General features: G+C 44.4%; 2 protein-coding genes across 4 annotated transcripts in view; both read right to left on the bottom strand.

Moving 5' to 3' along the window:
- Positions 1-1,503: 1,503 nt before the first annotated feature.
- Positions 1,504-4,191, bottom strand: Becn2 (beclin 2). Its single transcript, XM_031342829.1, has 2 exons — positions 2,090-4,191; positions 1,504-1,777 (listed from the first exon to the last, which is right to left on the bottom strand). The coding sequence occupies exons 1-2, from the start codon at positions 3,406-3,408 to the stop codon at positions 1,714-1,716; spliced, it is 1,383 nt and encodes a 460-aa protein (XP_031198689.1). The 5' UTR covers positions 3,409-4,191; the 3' UTR covers positions 1,504-1,713.
- Positions 4,192-9,700: 5,509 nt separating this feature from the next.
- The window catches only part of Exo1 (exonuclease 1), a 26,025-nt gene continuing 18,872 nt past the window's right edge, over positions 9,701-16,853 (bottom strand). For all 3 annotated transcript variants that reach the window (XM_031390532.1, XM_031390552.1, XM_031390542.1), the window contains 3 exons: positions 14,726-14,827; positions 13,522-13,715; positions 9,701-11,957 (listed from right to left, as the gene is read on the bottom strand). In XM_031390532.1, coding sequence (XP_031246392.1) covers positions 11,822-11,957; positions 13,522-13,715; positions 14,726-14,827 — 432 coding nt within the window. In that variant the 3' untranslated portion in view covers positions 9,701-11,821. The remainder of the gene's footprint in view (positions 11,958-13,521; positions 13,716-14,725; positions 14,828-16,853) is intronic.

Raw genomic sequence — 16,853 nt, 5'->3', positions numbered from 1 at the left:
TTCATACGAGGGAGGGGTACTGGCCGATGAATTAAAGGGCACAGGCTGTGGAAGTGAGGGTCTAAGACGACAATAAGCGAAATGAGGGTAATGATGAAAGCAGAGACTCTCTGGCCGCTGAAATAAGTACTTTCCCAAATATGGATGTGATTTTATCTTTATAGGATGTCATGGCCGAAAGATAAGCAGTTATAAATATGAATTCTTTCCCTGAACACCTAGCAAGGAGTGTACAACCACTAGCTGATGAAGCGCTAAAACAGAATAGAATGTCTCTGGAGTTCTGGACAGGCTCCGGCCTGTACTCTTTCACCAGATGCTAAGGCAGGAATACCAGGAACTTCCAGAGCTGGGCTACATAGTGAGTTCTACCTATGCCAGTTGGAACAACTTTAGTGAGTCCCTGTCTCAAAAAAGGAGAGCTGGAACTTAGCAGACTTTCTTTTATTATCTTTCTTTCTTCCTTTCCTTTCCTTTCTTTCTTTTAATACAGGACGTCACTATGTACCTCTGGCTGGGCTGGCCTGGAACTCACTATATAGCTCAAACTGATCTTGAACTCACAAAGATCTGCTTTCTGAGTGCTAAGATTAAAGCCATGTACCACCATGCCAGGCATTAACATATTCAAAAGACTCCGAATCAAAAAAATGAAGGAGCCAGATATGGTGGCAAACACCTTTAATTCTAGCACTGGGCAGGCAGAGGCAGGCAGATCTCTAGAAATTTGAGGCCAGCCTGTTCTACATAGTGAATTCCAGGACAGCTAGGGCTGTGTAGAGAGGTCCTGTTTTATAAAATATAATAATGATTTCTCTGATTTTTAGGCATGTTAATTTCATTTGCAAGAAGTGAGCCGGGCATGGTGGCGCACACCTTTAATCCCAGCACTTTGGAGGCAGAGGCAGGTGGATTTCTGAGTTCGAGGCCAGCCTGGTCTACAGAGTGAGTTCCAGGACAGCCAGGGCTATACAGAGAAACCCTGTCTCCGCCCCCCACCCCCAAAAAGAAGTAAACATGACAACTGTGAAAAAGTGAGGTTGAGTACTTTACTGTCTGTTGATTTTGTAACCATCAATAATGCTTCAGAGTGAGTAGTACAATTGTCCCCACTTTACGGATGACCAGAAAAGGACAGAATGTCCCCCTGGAAACTAGCTCTTTTCCATCCTGGAGTTTTCTCTGAACCTCTTGTTTCTTTGTCCCACCTGGGAAGATTACTTTGTAGTAAGGAACAAATGGCCACAATGAACCCATCTTTTGACACATCCTAATTAAGAGACAATTCTCAGTCGTAGTGACACAAATTCCAGCACAATAGATTCTCAAGCAACATGGCAAGAGTAAATGCCAGGATAGCTTGAGATTTAAGACATCTCTCTCTCTCTCTCTCTCTCTCTCTCTCTCTCTCTCTCTCTCTCTCTCTCTCTCTCTCTCTCTCTCTCTCTCCACACACACACACACACACACAGTCACACTTCTCACTTTTTATCATTTAAAAAATAACACTTATTGAAATCTTAGAGATGAAAAAGAAAGGCTTAAGCTATACAACAACAACAACAACAAAACAATCCCCAAACAGTCCTACCCCATGACCACTGCCCTCCAAAGGTCCACTGTACACAGTAGGGCCACCACAGAATTCTTCAGGAAGTTCAGGCCTCAGTTGTTTTCCCCACTACGCCTGGCAATTCTTTCTCCTCTTTATCATTATTTATTGCAGGGGTAACTTCTGTCTTTGTCTGCTTTTTTTTTTCCACATCTTCTTGAATGCCTGGGTATAGGGGAGGAAGAGAAAAAGATACAAGGGAAAGAGACGGGGGTGTTAAGGACCTTAGCAGTGACATCTGGGTCACCCTAAGCAAATACATGTAATTGGTGCTCGTTCTCCATTGGTTCATACAATCCCAGCACTCAGGGGTCTAAGGCAGTGTGGTGTTTTAAGTCAGGGGTTTAAGGCCAACTTGGACTCTGGAAAAACCTGTCTCATAAAAAAAATGGCATCATTTAATCACAAACATGGATTCTTGAGTCATACCACCTTATTTTTATAGTTTTTCCGAAAATACATTAATTCTAACAGTACCTTAAAGAAGCCCAAGCAACGATCAACTTCAGGTCGGTAAGCATGAACTTCAGAGCCCTGGACCACTCCTCCTCCGTGTTCAGGTGGGTCCTGATGGAGCAGCAGTCCCCGCTGTCCCAGGCATCCCCTATCACCCCTTCCTTCACATGGATCCTATAGGGCAGACAGGGGCATCTCTCGTCCTTCTCAATCTCCTCCACGAACTGCTGAAGACAGTCCAGAAAGGCCTTCATCCCACAGTCAAACTTGTTATTCAAGTAGACACTGTGGCTTCCGTCGGAGTACAACGGCAACTCGCCCTCACCAGTCAAGGATTTGAGATAGGAATGGTCCCCAGAGGGAACCAGTTGATACCTCTGGAATTGCAGTCCGGCTACCTTGGACAAACTAAACAGCAGTAAGGCTGTCTGTCCCCAAGCAGCACTGATCTCGGTCCATCCCACCTGGACCTCGGGGAGGCAGCCCAGCCTGAAATTGTTGATAACGCCCAAGGGACCCTCATCTGAAATGATAAATGTGGCGTTGAAGATATCGGTCTCTCTTAAGTGGGACAGCTGACTCGCGGCATACTCCAGCTGGTTCTCCACACTGCTCAGCTGGTCCATCAGCTCCAGCTGTTCCATCTTCAAAACAGAATACTCGGCTCTGTGCTGTTCATGCTGTTGATACAGCGCCTTGCTCTCCATCTGGGCTGCACTGAGTTCGGCGGCTACCTTTGCATGATGGCCGTCTAGATCCGCCAGCTCCTGAGCCAGCTTTGCTTCCTCCTGCTCCAGACTGGACAATTCCGCACGAAGCTCGGCGCCTAGCTCCTCCCTCTCCTTCTCACTCACCAGCAACTCTCTCTCCAGGAAACTTCTGTACGTCTGGTTGTCAGACTCAACGAGAGCGAGCTGGTTGTCTAGTTGCACCAGAAGATTGTCCGTACAGTCCACACACAGCGGGTGGTCCACCACCTTCTGGTCGGAGAGGATTTCGAAGGTCTCTAAGGTAGTATTTTGGATAGCGTTCATAGTTCTCATGGAGGCGGATTCACCAAGCAGAGTAAAAGTGCAACAGGCACTTCCCTGGGGCGTCCTGCCACCTTCAGAGTGGTGTGTGCCAGAGGTAAGCAGAGAAATATTGCAACAGGCACTTCTCTGGGGCGTCCTGCCACCGGCAGAGTGGGGTATGCCGGAGGTCCTGACCGGAGACTCCCCAGAAACTGGCGTCTCTGTAGGGGGATTGGCATGGTGCTGGACTTCCAAGGGCCCCCCCTGCAGCTGTAAGAGTTTCAGGGGCTCGTTGCAGCGCTGGCACAGGAAGAGGGCAGGGGTCATCCTGGCACTCCACAATCCCACCAGAGACTAGATTTCTTTCCAGCATATTTGGAAACGAAACTTCCCTCTGCTTCCCTCTTGACCTTATCACAGGCCCCTATTAGGCTACCTGTGGACCGATAGCACCCTTCAGGCCAGTGATTCTCTGAAAAGGGAAGTCCTGCTTATCTTGTTTTTCTCTTTGAAAGTTATTTTTTTAAGACACACCTTAAACTATTTATAACCTTAAAACACTTAACGCATTTACATCATTTTTAGGAAAAAAAGTCCAAGCTGGGTATAATGGCAAGTGCCTGTGATTCTAACCTTCAAGATATAGAGGCAAGATCTTGAATTTGTTTATTTATGTATATTTGAGGTGGAGTTTCGCTGTAGAGATAACCTGAACTCTCCAGGCCTGCCTGACCTTCACTTGCTTTGAAGGGGATGGGATTAAAGGTGTATATCACCACACCCACTGAATGTTGAATTTGTCTTCTGCCTAAACTGTACAGTACCAGGACAACCTGAGACCTGCAGAGACCCTGCCTTAAAGGAAAAGGAAAAGTCCAGGTGTACTGAAATAAGCCTGTGATCCTAGGATTGTTACCCTCCCTAGCTACAGAGTACCAGACTATCCAGGTATAGCAAGATTGTTACAGAAATGAAAAACCAAAAGATACAGGTGCCTGTAATCTTAGCACTTGGAGGGTAGAGGCCGAAGGATTAGGAGTTCAAGGCCAGCCTGGCTTCTAAGTAGCCCTATCTCAAAATATAAACTCAACAAAAAGCTCAGTCATGAAGCCAGGCAGTAGTGGCACATGCCTTTAATCACAACACTTGGGAGGCAGAGGCAGGCGGATTTCTGAGTTTGAGGCCAGCCTGATCTACAGAGTGAGTTCCAGGACAGCCAGGGCTATACACAGAAACCCTGTCTCAAAAAACAAACAAACAAACAAACAAACAAAAAACAAAAAAACCCTCCAAGATCCAGACTGCTTTCCAGCCTTTCTTCCTGTCTCTCTACATGACTTGATTCTAGTTTGTCAGTGATTCATACTTCCCACCACCCAAATTGTTTTCTATTCCCTTTTATTTTATTTTTAAAGGTTTATTTACTTATGAGTACACTGTAGCTGTCATCAGATACACCAGAAGAGGGCATCAGATCCCATTACAGATGGTTTGTGAGCTACCATGTGGTTGCTGGGAATTGAACTCAGGATCTCTGGAAAAGAAACCAGTGCTCTTAACCCCTGAGCCATCTCTCCAGCCCACTCTCTATTCCCTTTTAAAACCAGGTTTTTAAAAACATATTTATTGTGGAGAGAGCATCCATGTACCATCATATGGCGGTCAGAAGACATCTGTCAAAAGTTCATTATCTTCTACCATGGGGGTTCCAGGGATTGAACTCAGGGCGTCAGCTTGGAGGCATCTTTGCCCAATGGAGGCATCTCCTCCGGGAAGACTGCTCTGACCCACAAAACCAGATGGCTTTCACAACATACTTAGCATCCTTTATCACCCAGTAATCTAACAGGTACTCATGGGAAATATTCTCATTCAATTCATGAAACAAAAATAGTTTGGAGATGTGAGTTTTTACCATCAGCTCAGCCATGGAGCTAAAACGTCAGTCAACACCCCAATCCCAGACTTCAGAGGCTGGGGTGAGAGGACTGTGAATTGAAGGCCAGCCTCAGCTACCTGTTGAGAGTGGACCTCAAGATTAATGAGCACAGGGGAGAGTCAAGGATTATCAGTTCTATTAACCCTTATGACCTCTTGAAAATGTCTTCGAAGTAATAAATAAAAGGAGTCTCCTCTTTAAGTTAATTATAGAACCCCTTCAGTCAGTCAATATTCCAGAGCCTGCTATGCAGTCTAAAGATAAACAAGGCTTAAAACCATAGTAGATCAACCATTTGCTGTAAATTTAGCAATAGTAGCTGCAAAGGCATTTGAAACCCTTGTGTTCTCAGAGATGGGCAGGATATTCACAAAGCCTGCCTTTCCTTTCCCAATGTTTTTCCCCAAAGGGTTAAAATTACTTTCGATGTCATAGTCCCTAAGCTACGTGAAGGGATTAAAAAAAAAAAACAACTCAGTGGTGAGAACTACATCCATTTGTACTGACCCTCCATTAAAACTAACAACAATTGGCCTGGGAAACCAATCTTGCTACAGTTGTCCATAGTCCGGCCTTCCTCCTGCCTTAGCTCCAGCCCTATAGAAAGGATGGGGAAAAGCTTTAGCTAGCCTGCATAGCTCATCTCCATCAGGAAGTAGAGATTCAGATGCTACAGCCCTGGGAAGGACCAGAGGTAAACTGGCTGCCCAGATGCTCTGGTCAATGACCTTATCTTTTTGCCCTTGGGCTGAACTGGTTACCAGAGAGGCCAGGACAGCCTATCTGTAGGGGATGTGGGAGAGCCCTGGGACTGAGTGGCCTCTGGTTACTCACTAACCTGCCTGGGCCTGAGGCATCCCTCTCACCTTTCTGGTCTAGAAGGTACCTACGACCACCCGCAGTGGTCTCTCTTACCTAGGTTCCCTCTATCTCCCCTGCCCAGTTTCCGCTTTTTGAATTCCAGCATCCATAAAGTACTTCTGAGGTCCCTTTGTAGGTTTTCATCTTTAACCAGAGCACCAGGCCCCAGGCTGGTGATGAATGGGCTCAGTGGCTTCTAAGAATGGACACAGGTTTGGCTACTGCAGCCTCTCTAGAAACTGATCCCTGCAGCCTCTCTAGAAACTTAATAGATTTATAGTATGGACTACATGGAAAATGTGAAATTCTCTACTACTTGAAAAGTAAAAAGATAAAAAGTCAAGTAGTTCTAGTAACATCTCTTATTTACCCCAATAAGATCCAAATACAGTATCAACATATGATTGATATATAATTCTTTAGAGGCAGCATCTCCCAGTAGGCTCACAGTCCTTTTGCCTCAGTTTCCATGTAGCTGGGTCTAGCTATACAGCTGGAGTTTTGTTTCGTTTTGTTGAGGGCCTTGCTATATAGCCCTGGCTGTACAGGAATTCAGTATGTAGGCCAACCTGGCCTTGAACTCAAGAGATCCACCTGCCTGTTTTGCAAGTGCTAGATTAAAGGTGTGTACCACCACACCCAGCACACTACACTCCAGGGTCACTGGCAGTAAGGGCAGCCTGAGGGAAGTAGAGGGATATGTCTTCTCAGTGGCTGGAATTCTGGCTTGGGAAAGTTCTTGGGTGTCCCTGGATCATGCTGGTATTTAATTTATTTTTGATTTTACAGGAGCCCACAACTGAAAGACCGTGAATTTCAAAAGACTTTAGACCTTAAAAGATTTGGCAAGTTTAAAGAGGCTGAAATGCTAAATCATTTTAATTTGGAAAGACTATGGGACTTTTAAAGTTACATATGATTTTAATGTGAGATCTTGGGGACAAAGAAAAAAGAAAGGGATGTAGCTTAATAGTGAGGTGTGTGTGTCAAGTTGACAAGGGGTCAGTTGTGCTGGCTAGTTTAATGTCAACTTGACATATGCTAGTTATTTGAAAGGAGGGAACCTCATCTCAATTGAAAAAAATGGCTTCATAAGATGCAAGATTTTTTTTTTTTTTTTTTTTCCGAGACAGGGTTTCTCTGTGTAGCCCTGGCTGTCCTGGAACTCACTCTGTAGACCAGGCTGGTCTTAAACTCAGAAATCCACCTGCCTCTGCCTCCCAAGTGCTGGGATTAAAGGCGTGCCATCACTGCCTGGCTAAGAAATTTTCCTAATTAGTGATGGAGGAGGGAGGAACCCGCTCCTTGTAGGTGGTGCCATTCATAGGCTGGTGGCCAAATTCCATAAGACATCAATAAGGCTAATCAAGCCAGGGGAAGCAAACCATGGCCTCTACATTAACTCCTGCCCTTTTTGAATTCCTGTCCTGACTTCCTTCCACCATGAACTATAATCTGGAAGCGTAAGCCAGATAAACCCTCTCCTCCCTAACTTGCTCTTTTTGGTTATGGTCTTTCATCATAGCAATAGTAAACCTAAGATGCCACCTAACAAGCCAGTCTGCAGTTTTCTAAGTTGAGGCTCAGCTAGTAAGTTAACTAGCCTGAAGCCACATCGGGAAGTAGCATAGCAGAAGGCCAAGAATCTCTGTTAGCTGAAGAATGTAAACTCTGGGGGCTGGGTAGTCCTCTGCTGTTCTTCCTTCCCATCACCCAGGAAAGGGAGTTCAGGGTGTGTCCTCAGGGCTGACCCAAACCTGGAATTGCTATTTAGTCCAGCCACACCTACAGTAGATTAGATGTATGAAATAGTGCCTCGAAGCCATGAGATCTCTTGGCTTTTCTACTTAGCTATTTAATTTTCTTTCTCCCCTTTAGTTATTTTGTGGGCATGTGTGCACACACATATGCCACTGTGCATGTATGGAGGTCAGAGTACAACTTGCAGAAGTCATTGATTCCTCCGCCTTGTGGGTTTTCTGGAATGCTCGGTGGCAGGAGCCAGTACCCGCAGAGCCGTCTCACAAGTCCAGTGTTTGACCTTTGACAAAATTTGGGCATCTTACATGGAGGCATGTCCAACCTTTTGATATCGTAAAAAGTTGTGTGAAATCTACAAACTACCGAAAAGGGCTACAGAAAAAGCAACAGTAAGCCGGGGGTGGTGGTGGCGCATGCCTTTAATCCCAGCACTTGGGAAGCAGAGGCAGGCGGATTTCTGAGTTCGAGGCCAGCCTGTTCTACAAAGCGAGTTCCAGGACAGCCAGAGCTATACAGAGAAACCCTGTCTCGAAAAACCAAAAAAAAAAAAAAAAAAAATCTCAGGCTGGGAAGGATGGCTCAGCAGTTAAGAGCACTGACTGCTCTTCCAGAAGTCCCGAATTCTAATTCCCAGCAACCACATGGTGGCTCACAACCGTCTGGAATGAGATCTGATGCCCTCTTCTGGTGTGTCTGAAGACAGCAAGGGACAGTATATTCATATAAATAAAATAAATCTTAAAAAAAGAAAGTCTCAAAGTATTTGAGGGGCTTATAGTTTCGTGCTGGGCTGCATTCAGTTATTCTTAGTCATGGGCAACCATAGGGCTACAGATTGAAGGCAATGAGGGACGGACTCGAGTTTAACAAGGTCCCACTCAGATCTTAAGTGACCTCCCTCCCTGTTAGCACAGCTGACTCCATGATGGAAGTAGCATTCAGGTTGTAAAACTTGGCCCACAGACGACACCCCGTCAAAACTGAGACAAAGGCCTAACCCACCCAAGTTCTGGGGAAGTTTCTAATGCACTAACCTTACTTTTGGCTTCTGTAGTTCTGCCTCTGGCTAACTGTTCTTCTTAATTGAATATGTCACCCCAGAATGTTTTTTTTTTCTCACCCCAAGAAAGGCTCAGGTGCTACACTGTGATCCTGAGCACCCAGTGTAGACACTGGCTGGCTAATACTTTCTCTTGCTTTAAACCCTTTCTGAGTAGTCTTCCCCATATTGATCCTCTCCATATCCAGCACAGAACCTGTGGTCTATAAGCTCCAAGCTTTTGTTGATTGTAGCTGAGCATGAAACTGGTGAGTTCACAAGGAGTTGTAATGGTAAAGCCTAGGGGCTTTGCTCAAACGACACCTCGGAAACTCAAATGTGTGCAGTTGGTAAGAGAGCCTTATTTAATTAGTGAACCCCAGCAAAGACACAAAAACCCAAGCAAGCTAAACCCAAACTCAAGCTAAAGCTACAAGTGTGACCTGGGATGAAGAAAGATGGATGATGGTTCGGTATCCTCACACTGGAATATAGTACAGCCAGAACCCTCCCCAGGCCTTGTTTCTCTCCTTTCATCATGCATTTAGTATATTCGCTGGGCGGTGGTGGCGCACACCTTTAATCCTAGCACTTGGGAGTCAGAGGCAGGTGGAGTTTGAGGCCAGCCTGGTTGAGGTCTACAGAGTGTGTTCCAGAACAGCCAGGGTTATACAGAGAAACTCTGTCTCGGAAAATAAATAAATAAATAAATAAATAAATAAATAAATAAAAGTATATTTTTCCCTAAATAGGCAGGATCTTGAAAACTGACTTTAACCAAAAAGTGACTTTGAACAAGTACTGCCTCCCCCTCCCCCCCATGGGGATTACAAGTGTACCCCTGTGCTTGGTTTATATAGGACAAGATAAGAGATTATTATTGTTTACTATTGGGATTTGGAGACAAGGTTTCTGTTTAGCTCTGGCTGTCCTAGACCAGGCTGGCTCAACTCAGAGATCCCGCTTCTGCCTCCCGTTTGCTGGGATTAAAGGTGTACACTACCAGGCTTGGTATGTAGAAGATAAGTCATTTTAATTCATGACGATATATTCGAGACTTAGGAGCTTCAAGCATGGCCGCAAGCACTGTGAGAGGTGCCATGGGTTGATTTTGGCTACTCTCTATCTTTAGAAGCAGTTATAGCTTCTTAGGGAGAAAGGGAGAGAATATAAACCCAAGAAAAACTCAAGCTAAAGCTACAAGTGCGACCTGGGATGAAGAAAGATGGATGACGGTTGGGTATCCTCACTCTGGAATATAGTCCAGCCAGAAACTCCTGGCCTTACCTATGTCTACACTCTTCTGCCCACTCTCATACAATAGCTCAGTGAAATTTCAAAATTAAGAAAGGGGAAGGGAAGAGATACTGGCCTTGCAACACTTTCTCTCAAGACTTGATCCTGAGTCTACACTGTGTCTGAACTTTCAAAATCTGATCTCCTATCTGAATTTCCAGCCTTTTCCTTGTCCCTCCACAAAGTGACGCTTTTATTCACAAAGTTTCTTTAAATAATGGTTTATAAAATTAAAAATAAAAACTGGACAGTGAACAAAAGCAGAACTTTCCTTCTTGGTATCAGAGAGCTCATGTAGGCTGGCAGGGAGTGCTCACTAGACTGATAGGGAGGACAGAGATCAGAAAAGGAGTGCTCACTGGACTGATAGGGAGGACAGAGATCAGAAAAGGCCTGCCTGAAGCACACAGCCAAGTATGAGAGGTAAGGACAAATTAGTGAGACCCTGTTTCAAAACAAGAGCCGCAAACTGTACCGTTCCATCAATCTGCTCATGGCCCTTGCTGTGTGGCCCAATCCCCACACCTGTTCTTGTGAGCGGGAACCAAACAGAGAGACGTGGTCCAAAGTAAGCTACAGGAGCCACATTGAGAGGGACTCTGGCTGGCCTCAGTCCTTTAGACCTTATCATCAATGATGCAGTTCTCAGATCCTGTCTCCTGCTGTGCTATGTGGTAGTCTGTGGCCTATCCGATGGTCTGCGGTTAGTTACTATGGAATATTTTCTATCTGGGGACTATGAAGACTGTCATGAAAACTAGCTGTTAATGGGACTTGTGTTCTGCAGTGACTTGGAGACTGTAAAAAGTGGCATTGCCACTACCATCTGGCTGGTTTTTAAAAAGATTTAAGAAGAAAATAGCCTGTTTCCAGTCTTGCCCTCTACCCTGGCCAACCAGACCTCGTCTGTCTGTCCATGATTACCTGCTTGGCTGCTGCCAATAGAGAACCTGCCCTTCCTTGACTGACACTCCTCATCCTTGCTCGATGTTTCCCCTTCCATGTTGTATAGCGCATTTTGCTGGTTTCCTGACATTTTAGAGATGAATACCTGTAGATGGTGTCTGTCTGTCTGACCTGTGTGGTGACAGGACTGCTCAAATCTGAGCTTCAGATTGGAATTGGACTGTGTTTGGCCCTCCCCAACTCCCTTTTCAAGATTCTAAGTCTTGTCTCTCTGTATCACCGATGCCTTCATCATGCCTTTCCTTCTGGCGGCATCAGATTGGTCCTGGTGTGGCTGGTTCCTTCCTGAGCCCCTGCCTGTATCTTTGCAGGATGCACTGATCGCAGGCTCTGCAGCTTTAGTGTCTTGCACAGGGTTAAGTAAATGCTAAGGAACTTTTGAGCCACACTTCAGAGGTACATGGAGAGAACCAGGTGGCAGGCAGCTTTGAGACCTAAGCATGTTGACAATCTTAAGCAGGCAGCTCCTCTACTGCCCTTCCAGTCCCAATCCCAGCAACATTATTTTCAATTTACCCTTAGAGGACAGACAGGAAAGGCAGCTGGAGCGACTGGAAGCTGGTGAGTCCTCTGTTCTTGGGTATAAGTGGCTATAGACATCTGTGGCTTTCTAGTTACAATAGACTGGATGCTTTACTACGAGGTAGAGTCCTTTAGATTGTTATTGATGTCAGGAGATTTGCCCAATTAGCATTTCAACTTCCCAGAAATGTCCAAGGCAGATTTATTCTTCTATTTAGCTTTCTATGAAAATATAAAAAGCTGAGCAAAAGAAAGTCACAAAGTTAATATACAAAATGTATTCCATTTAAAAAATGGCATCGAGAGTAAGCCATCTCTCTAGTTGATAAGGTTTTCCTGTAGGCAGCGGCCTGCACTTAGTGAAATATTGCTCTCTGAGCACGTGCACACTCGGGCTTGTTAAAGATCTCATCTTCTGTCTCTGGAGTGAGTTGGATATTGTCCTTGACTGGAGACAGGGGCTTCTTAAAAGAAGGAAGCTTTTCAGAATCTCTGCAAAGATATAACAAAGCAAAATTGATGCAGGCACTGACTATTAGAGAAGCAATAACCTACACAGACAAATCAGGGGCACATAAACCCTTGATGGTGTAGTCTATGTCAGCTCCTATGGGCACACTCGAGGCTTTGTTCTGAGTTCTTCCAATATAGTTTAAACTTTGCTTCTTTGTGTCTCTTCTGGCTTTCAAAACCACCTTCATGTAGTTGCTAATCTCTCTAATCTCTCTGTCTCTCTCTGTCTCTCTGTCTCTGTCTGTCTCTCTCTCTGTCTGTCTCTCTGTCTGTCTGTCTGTCTGTCTGTCTCTCTCTCTCTTTCTCTCTCTCTCTCTCACACACACACACACACAATTAGCAGAACCAAGAATACAACAAAGAATATATACATACACACTCATACAGACACATATTTATTTATTTAAAGACAGGCTGACTTGAACTAGCTATGTAGACCGGGTGGGCCTTAAACTCAGATTCTTCTGCCACTGCCTCCCAAGTGTTGGATAAAGGTGTGCATTCTAATAGTCTCCTTCAAGTTGGCTATGGATAAACACAGAGCAAGGGTAACAACTGAGCTGTATTATTATTTTTTTAAATCAAATGTCCTTCTGCTGGACACACACTAAAAATCCTATTATGAAAATAACACAGTAACATAAGGATTCCTCTCAATGAAAATGAAGAACCACTTAGCTATTTTTCCCAATAGATCTTTTTTGTTGTTGTTGTTGTTGTTTTCTCTGTTTAGCCCTGGCTGTCCTGGAACTCACTCTGTAGACCAGGCTGGCCTCAAACTAAGAAATCCACCTGTTTCTGCCTCCCAAATGCTGGAATTAAAGGTGTGAGCCACCACCGCCTGGCTTGTGTGTGTGTGTGTGTGTGTGTTCTTAAGGAAGCCATCTCTCCAGCTTTCTTAAAATTCTTAAAGTATGTAACAAGCACTCTCTGTTAACAAAAGAACCTTTTTTATAGGCACACTGTGTCTATGTCTGGCCCAGGAAGTGGCACTATTTGGAGGTGTGGCCTTGTTGGAGTGGGTGTGTCACTATGGGTGTGGGCTTTAAGACCCTACTCCTAGCTGCCTGGAAGTCAGTTTTTCACTAGCCGCCTTCAGATGAAGAGGTAGCACTCTCAGCTCCTTTTGCACCATGCCTCCCTGGATGCTGCCATGCTCCTGCCTTTATGATAATGGACTGAACCTCTGAACCTGGAAGCCAGCCCCAGTTACTGTCCTTAGAATGTTGCCTTGGTCATGGTGTCTGTTCAGAACAGTAAAACCCTAACTGAGACACACGCATAGCTGCAGTACTTCCTTGGGTTAGGTTGCAGAGTCAGACAGAGAAGCACAGTGTATAGTTAAGCTTATCCCTTCTCAGCTCCTGCCTTACCCCTGTGCATTCCAGTCCTGAGCAAGGAGGAAGAAAGGGAGTTCTGCTCTGGAAAAGAAGCTCCAAGCTGGACAGGGAGCTGAAGGTGAGAGACAGGGACTGACTCTGAAAGCAGAGAGCTGGGGACAGGGCTGCAGAAGACAGTCCCAGGAAGGAACTAGGAAACTCACTTTTTAAACCCAAAGTTTTTCCAGAGCTCGCTGATCTTTCTTTGTAGTCCTGGCTTGTTCTCCGAATCATGGTGGTTTCTCTTCTGGATGCTTCCTAGCTTCTTGCTCAGGCCGCTGACCCTGGCAGACACCAGGGGCTTGATCTTGGTTGTAGAAAAAGAGTCCATAGAACTAGACCTACAGAGTCCAGGAACCTGAAGATAAATTGGAACTTCTGTTACTTTTATTCTGCTTGTTAGAGATGGGCGGGTGGGTTCTCCCAAATGCCCAAATTCTCCGAGTTCTAAAAGAACCGCTTTTAACTCTTAGGTGTTCTTTATACACCAGAATAGGCAAGGAACCCACATGTAGTATAAAAATTACCTAAGGATGTCTACTACAGAAACAATCAGGTATTACTGTTTTCCTTGATCCCACTTAATGATACGTCATAAAGATTCTTGCATTTCAACAACGAACAGAATTGTGTTTTGAGTAAGTTTGTCTGTTCTATCACTGTGCAAAGGTAGCATAGCTGACTTACATTTCTTCACATTTTTGTTTCTACTCGAGGGCTAATTTGTTTGTTTGTTTGTGACAGGGTCTCTCTATACAGTTCTGGCTGTCCTGGAATTAAGAGCTCTTCCTGTCTCTGCTTCCCATGTGCTGGAATTAAAGGCATGTGCTGGCACACTGGACCTTCAAGGCTGATTTTTGTCCTGTGTATAGTAACACTTGTTTACCAAGGTAGAGAGGGAGATATGTGAACAGGTCTTTAAAAGTGGTTAATCTGGGAGATTGTATATAAAAGTGGAAAACTTAAGCAGACAGCTCTGCCTGGGTCCACAGTGTTTAGGCTTTTGGAAACACCCAGCAAATCATTCTCACCTTAGGAACAGCCACGATTTCATTTTCAGAAATTAATTAAAAATCTTAGGGCAAACAATTATAAAGTGGATCATGTAATATACATAGAAGTACTTGTTAGTTACATACATAGAAAAAGATCTGTAGGAAACACAGAAAACAAATTCCAACTATCATGTCAAACATTCATTCAGTTAAGCACAAATGCTGTCTGAAGAAGTTTGAAAGCAGGCACTTAAAAAAATATATACCTGTGGGTATTTTATTTTTTAATTTTTGCATATTTTTCTTTCTTTTTTGGGGGGGGGAAAAATTACACACTACTTCTGAAATTTGAAAAAAAAATTAAATGTTTTACCTTGTTCCATCCAAGTATGTGTTTCTTTGAAAAGTGAGGTAAGTGTTGCTTGGAGGTCTGACTTCCTTGATTATCCAGTGACTTATCATCACAATCCGATTCCTAGATTGCCCACAAGGAAAACACAAAGTTACTCGGGTTTTTATAACAACTCAATCCAACACTCAACAAAATATGCAAAGTGAGAAACTCAGATAAATGACACAATTTCACAAAAAAGACATAAAAACATGGTTAAGAATAAAAGGCAATAAATTAAAATGGAAAAGACACTTGTCGATTTCATTCAAGAAAGTACCAAGACATTTTACCTGAAGAAATACTGTGTAAAATATACACTTAAGATTTTGAAACTTGTTTATCAGTAACTTCAGAGAGCCTGTGAAATGCTGATGCTTATCCCTCAATGGGGCATCTTTCTCAGCCACCAATTCCTGCCAAGAGTCAGCGAACTCCCCAGGAGGAGGCAGAAAATGCTGCCTGGACATGACGAGGCTGCCGCACCACAACTCACTCACATAGCTGCGTAAACCCAAAGCAGCAGAAGTCCCACACAGCCATTTGACCGATCCCCACCCGCCCTCTACTGAGGAGCTGTTGGCAGGCAACAGATCCGGACAGGAGAGTCATTCCTCGAGGTTGTGATGGTTAGAGTTTCCATGCTCCACACCTATGCTCATATTAGAAGCACTAATTACACATAACGGGCTTAAAAAAAAAAAGACACGGGGTTAGGAGTAGCGGGTGCTGGGGTGGGGGAGGGAAGGGTCATATTTCATTAAGTATATGAAATTCTCAAAGACTAAGACAAAAGGAATATGCTGAAGCAGAAGGGGCTGGGCTCTCCTGCCATCCCGGCAACAACTCCCAGTCACCAACTACGGAGAGCCGAACCAGCACTGTTCTACGGTCTTAGCTGCGTTGTAAAATGGTCAACACTGAAAACAACAACAAAAAAACCCCCGCAGTCTTTCTTCCAGATGGGCTCTATTCTGAGGTGCTGTGTCAAGTGCTCCGATTACTGTAGCAGTGACTTTACTTTGAGGGCTCCCCCTGCCTCGGTTCCATGCCCAAGACTCTCCATATAGTGTGACTTCTCTCACTGCTTCCTAATTTCTGTGATTATAGGTATATACACTGTAACACCCATCTTAAAGGATTTATTTTTCAGACAGGACCTTGGGGTGTAGCCCAGGTTGTGGACTAATTTGCAGCCCTCAAAATCTGAGATTAAACGGGTGCGTCATGCCCACACGGCTGGACGGTTTCTTACAAAGAGGGTCATGAGCAAGATTCTGAGATTCCTTAGGACTCTGGTTGGTGAATGGCTGGATCTAGTCGTTGCCTTTTAACAATGAACGTTTCACAAAGGCTCCAGTACTGAAGCTCTTTAGAAGTACATAATGAAAACTGATATTCAAAGCAAGGCTTAAAGACAGTAAAAACAAAATGAGAACAAAACTCAACAGTTCTGTGGTTTAACCCTAATCATAGGGATTCAATTTTCTGAGCACTAAAGCACCTCTCCTGAGGAGTTGACCACACACGGTGGCAAGAGGACAGTCAATGAAAGAATCGCCCCTGGCCAGCGAGAAACCCAAGGAAGGAGAACAACGATCCTATTAATTTGAAGGTGGTGGGCCAGGATGGTTCGGTAGTGCAATTTAAGATGGAGAGGCATACGCCACTTAGTAAACTAATGAAAGCCTATTGTGAACGGCAGTGTTTGTCAGTGAGGCAGACCAGATTCCGGTTTCATAGGCACCCAATCAACGGGACAGACACACCTGCACAGTCGGAAATGGAGGACAAAGATACGATTGACGTGTTCCAGCAGCAGACTGGAGGTGTCTACTAAAAAGGGAGCCTGCTCCTTTACTCCAAAATTTTGGTATAGACCAAGAATATATTCTCAATTAGAAAGCCGCAATTTGGTCCTGCCACATCCTGACTACTACAGTACAGTTTTCTCTCTTCTTTCATTTCCCTGTTCCCATTTCTTTATTGTACATAAATTACTCTTGAGCAAAATGATCCTAGATGGTTTTCCCTTCAAGTCAAATGTCTTGTTGTTTAAATAAACTTCTTATTCAAAATGATAAAAAAAGAAAAGAAACTTACTACTTCT

Source organism: Mastomys coucha, unplaced genomic scaffold (genome assembly GCF_008632895.1).
Source record: "Mastomys coucha isolate ucsf_1 unplaced genomic scaffold, UCSF_Mcou_1 pScaffold1, whole genome shotgun sequence".
Lineage (NCBI taxonomy): Eukaryota > Metazoa > Chordata > Mammalia > Rodentia > Muridae > Mastomys > Mastomys coucha.
Note: the sequence above shows the minus strand (reverse complement) of the source record. Positions and strands in the feature narration are given on the sequence as shown.

Coding starts and splice junctions, on each gene's coding strand:
- Becn2 (XM_031342829.1), bottom strand. CDS start 3,408: ATGACCCCTGCCCTCTTCCTGTGCCAGCGCTGCAACGAGCCCCTGAAA. Junction 1,778..2,089: donor GTTGCTTGGGCTTCTTTAAG/GTACTGTTAGAA, acceptor CCCTATACCCAG/GCATTCAAGAAGATGTGGAA.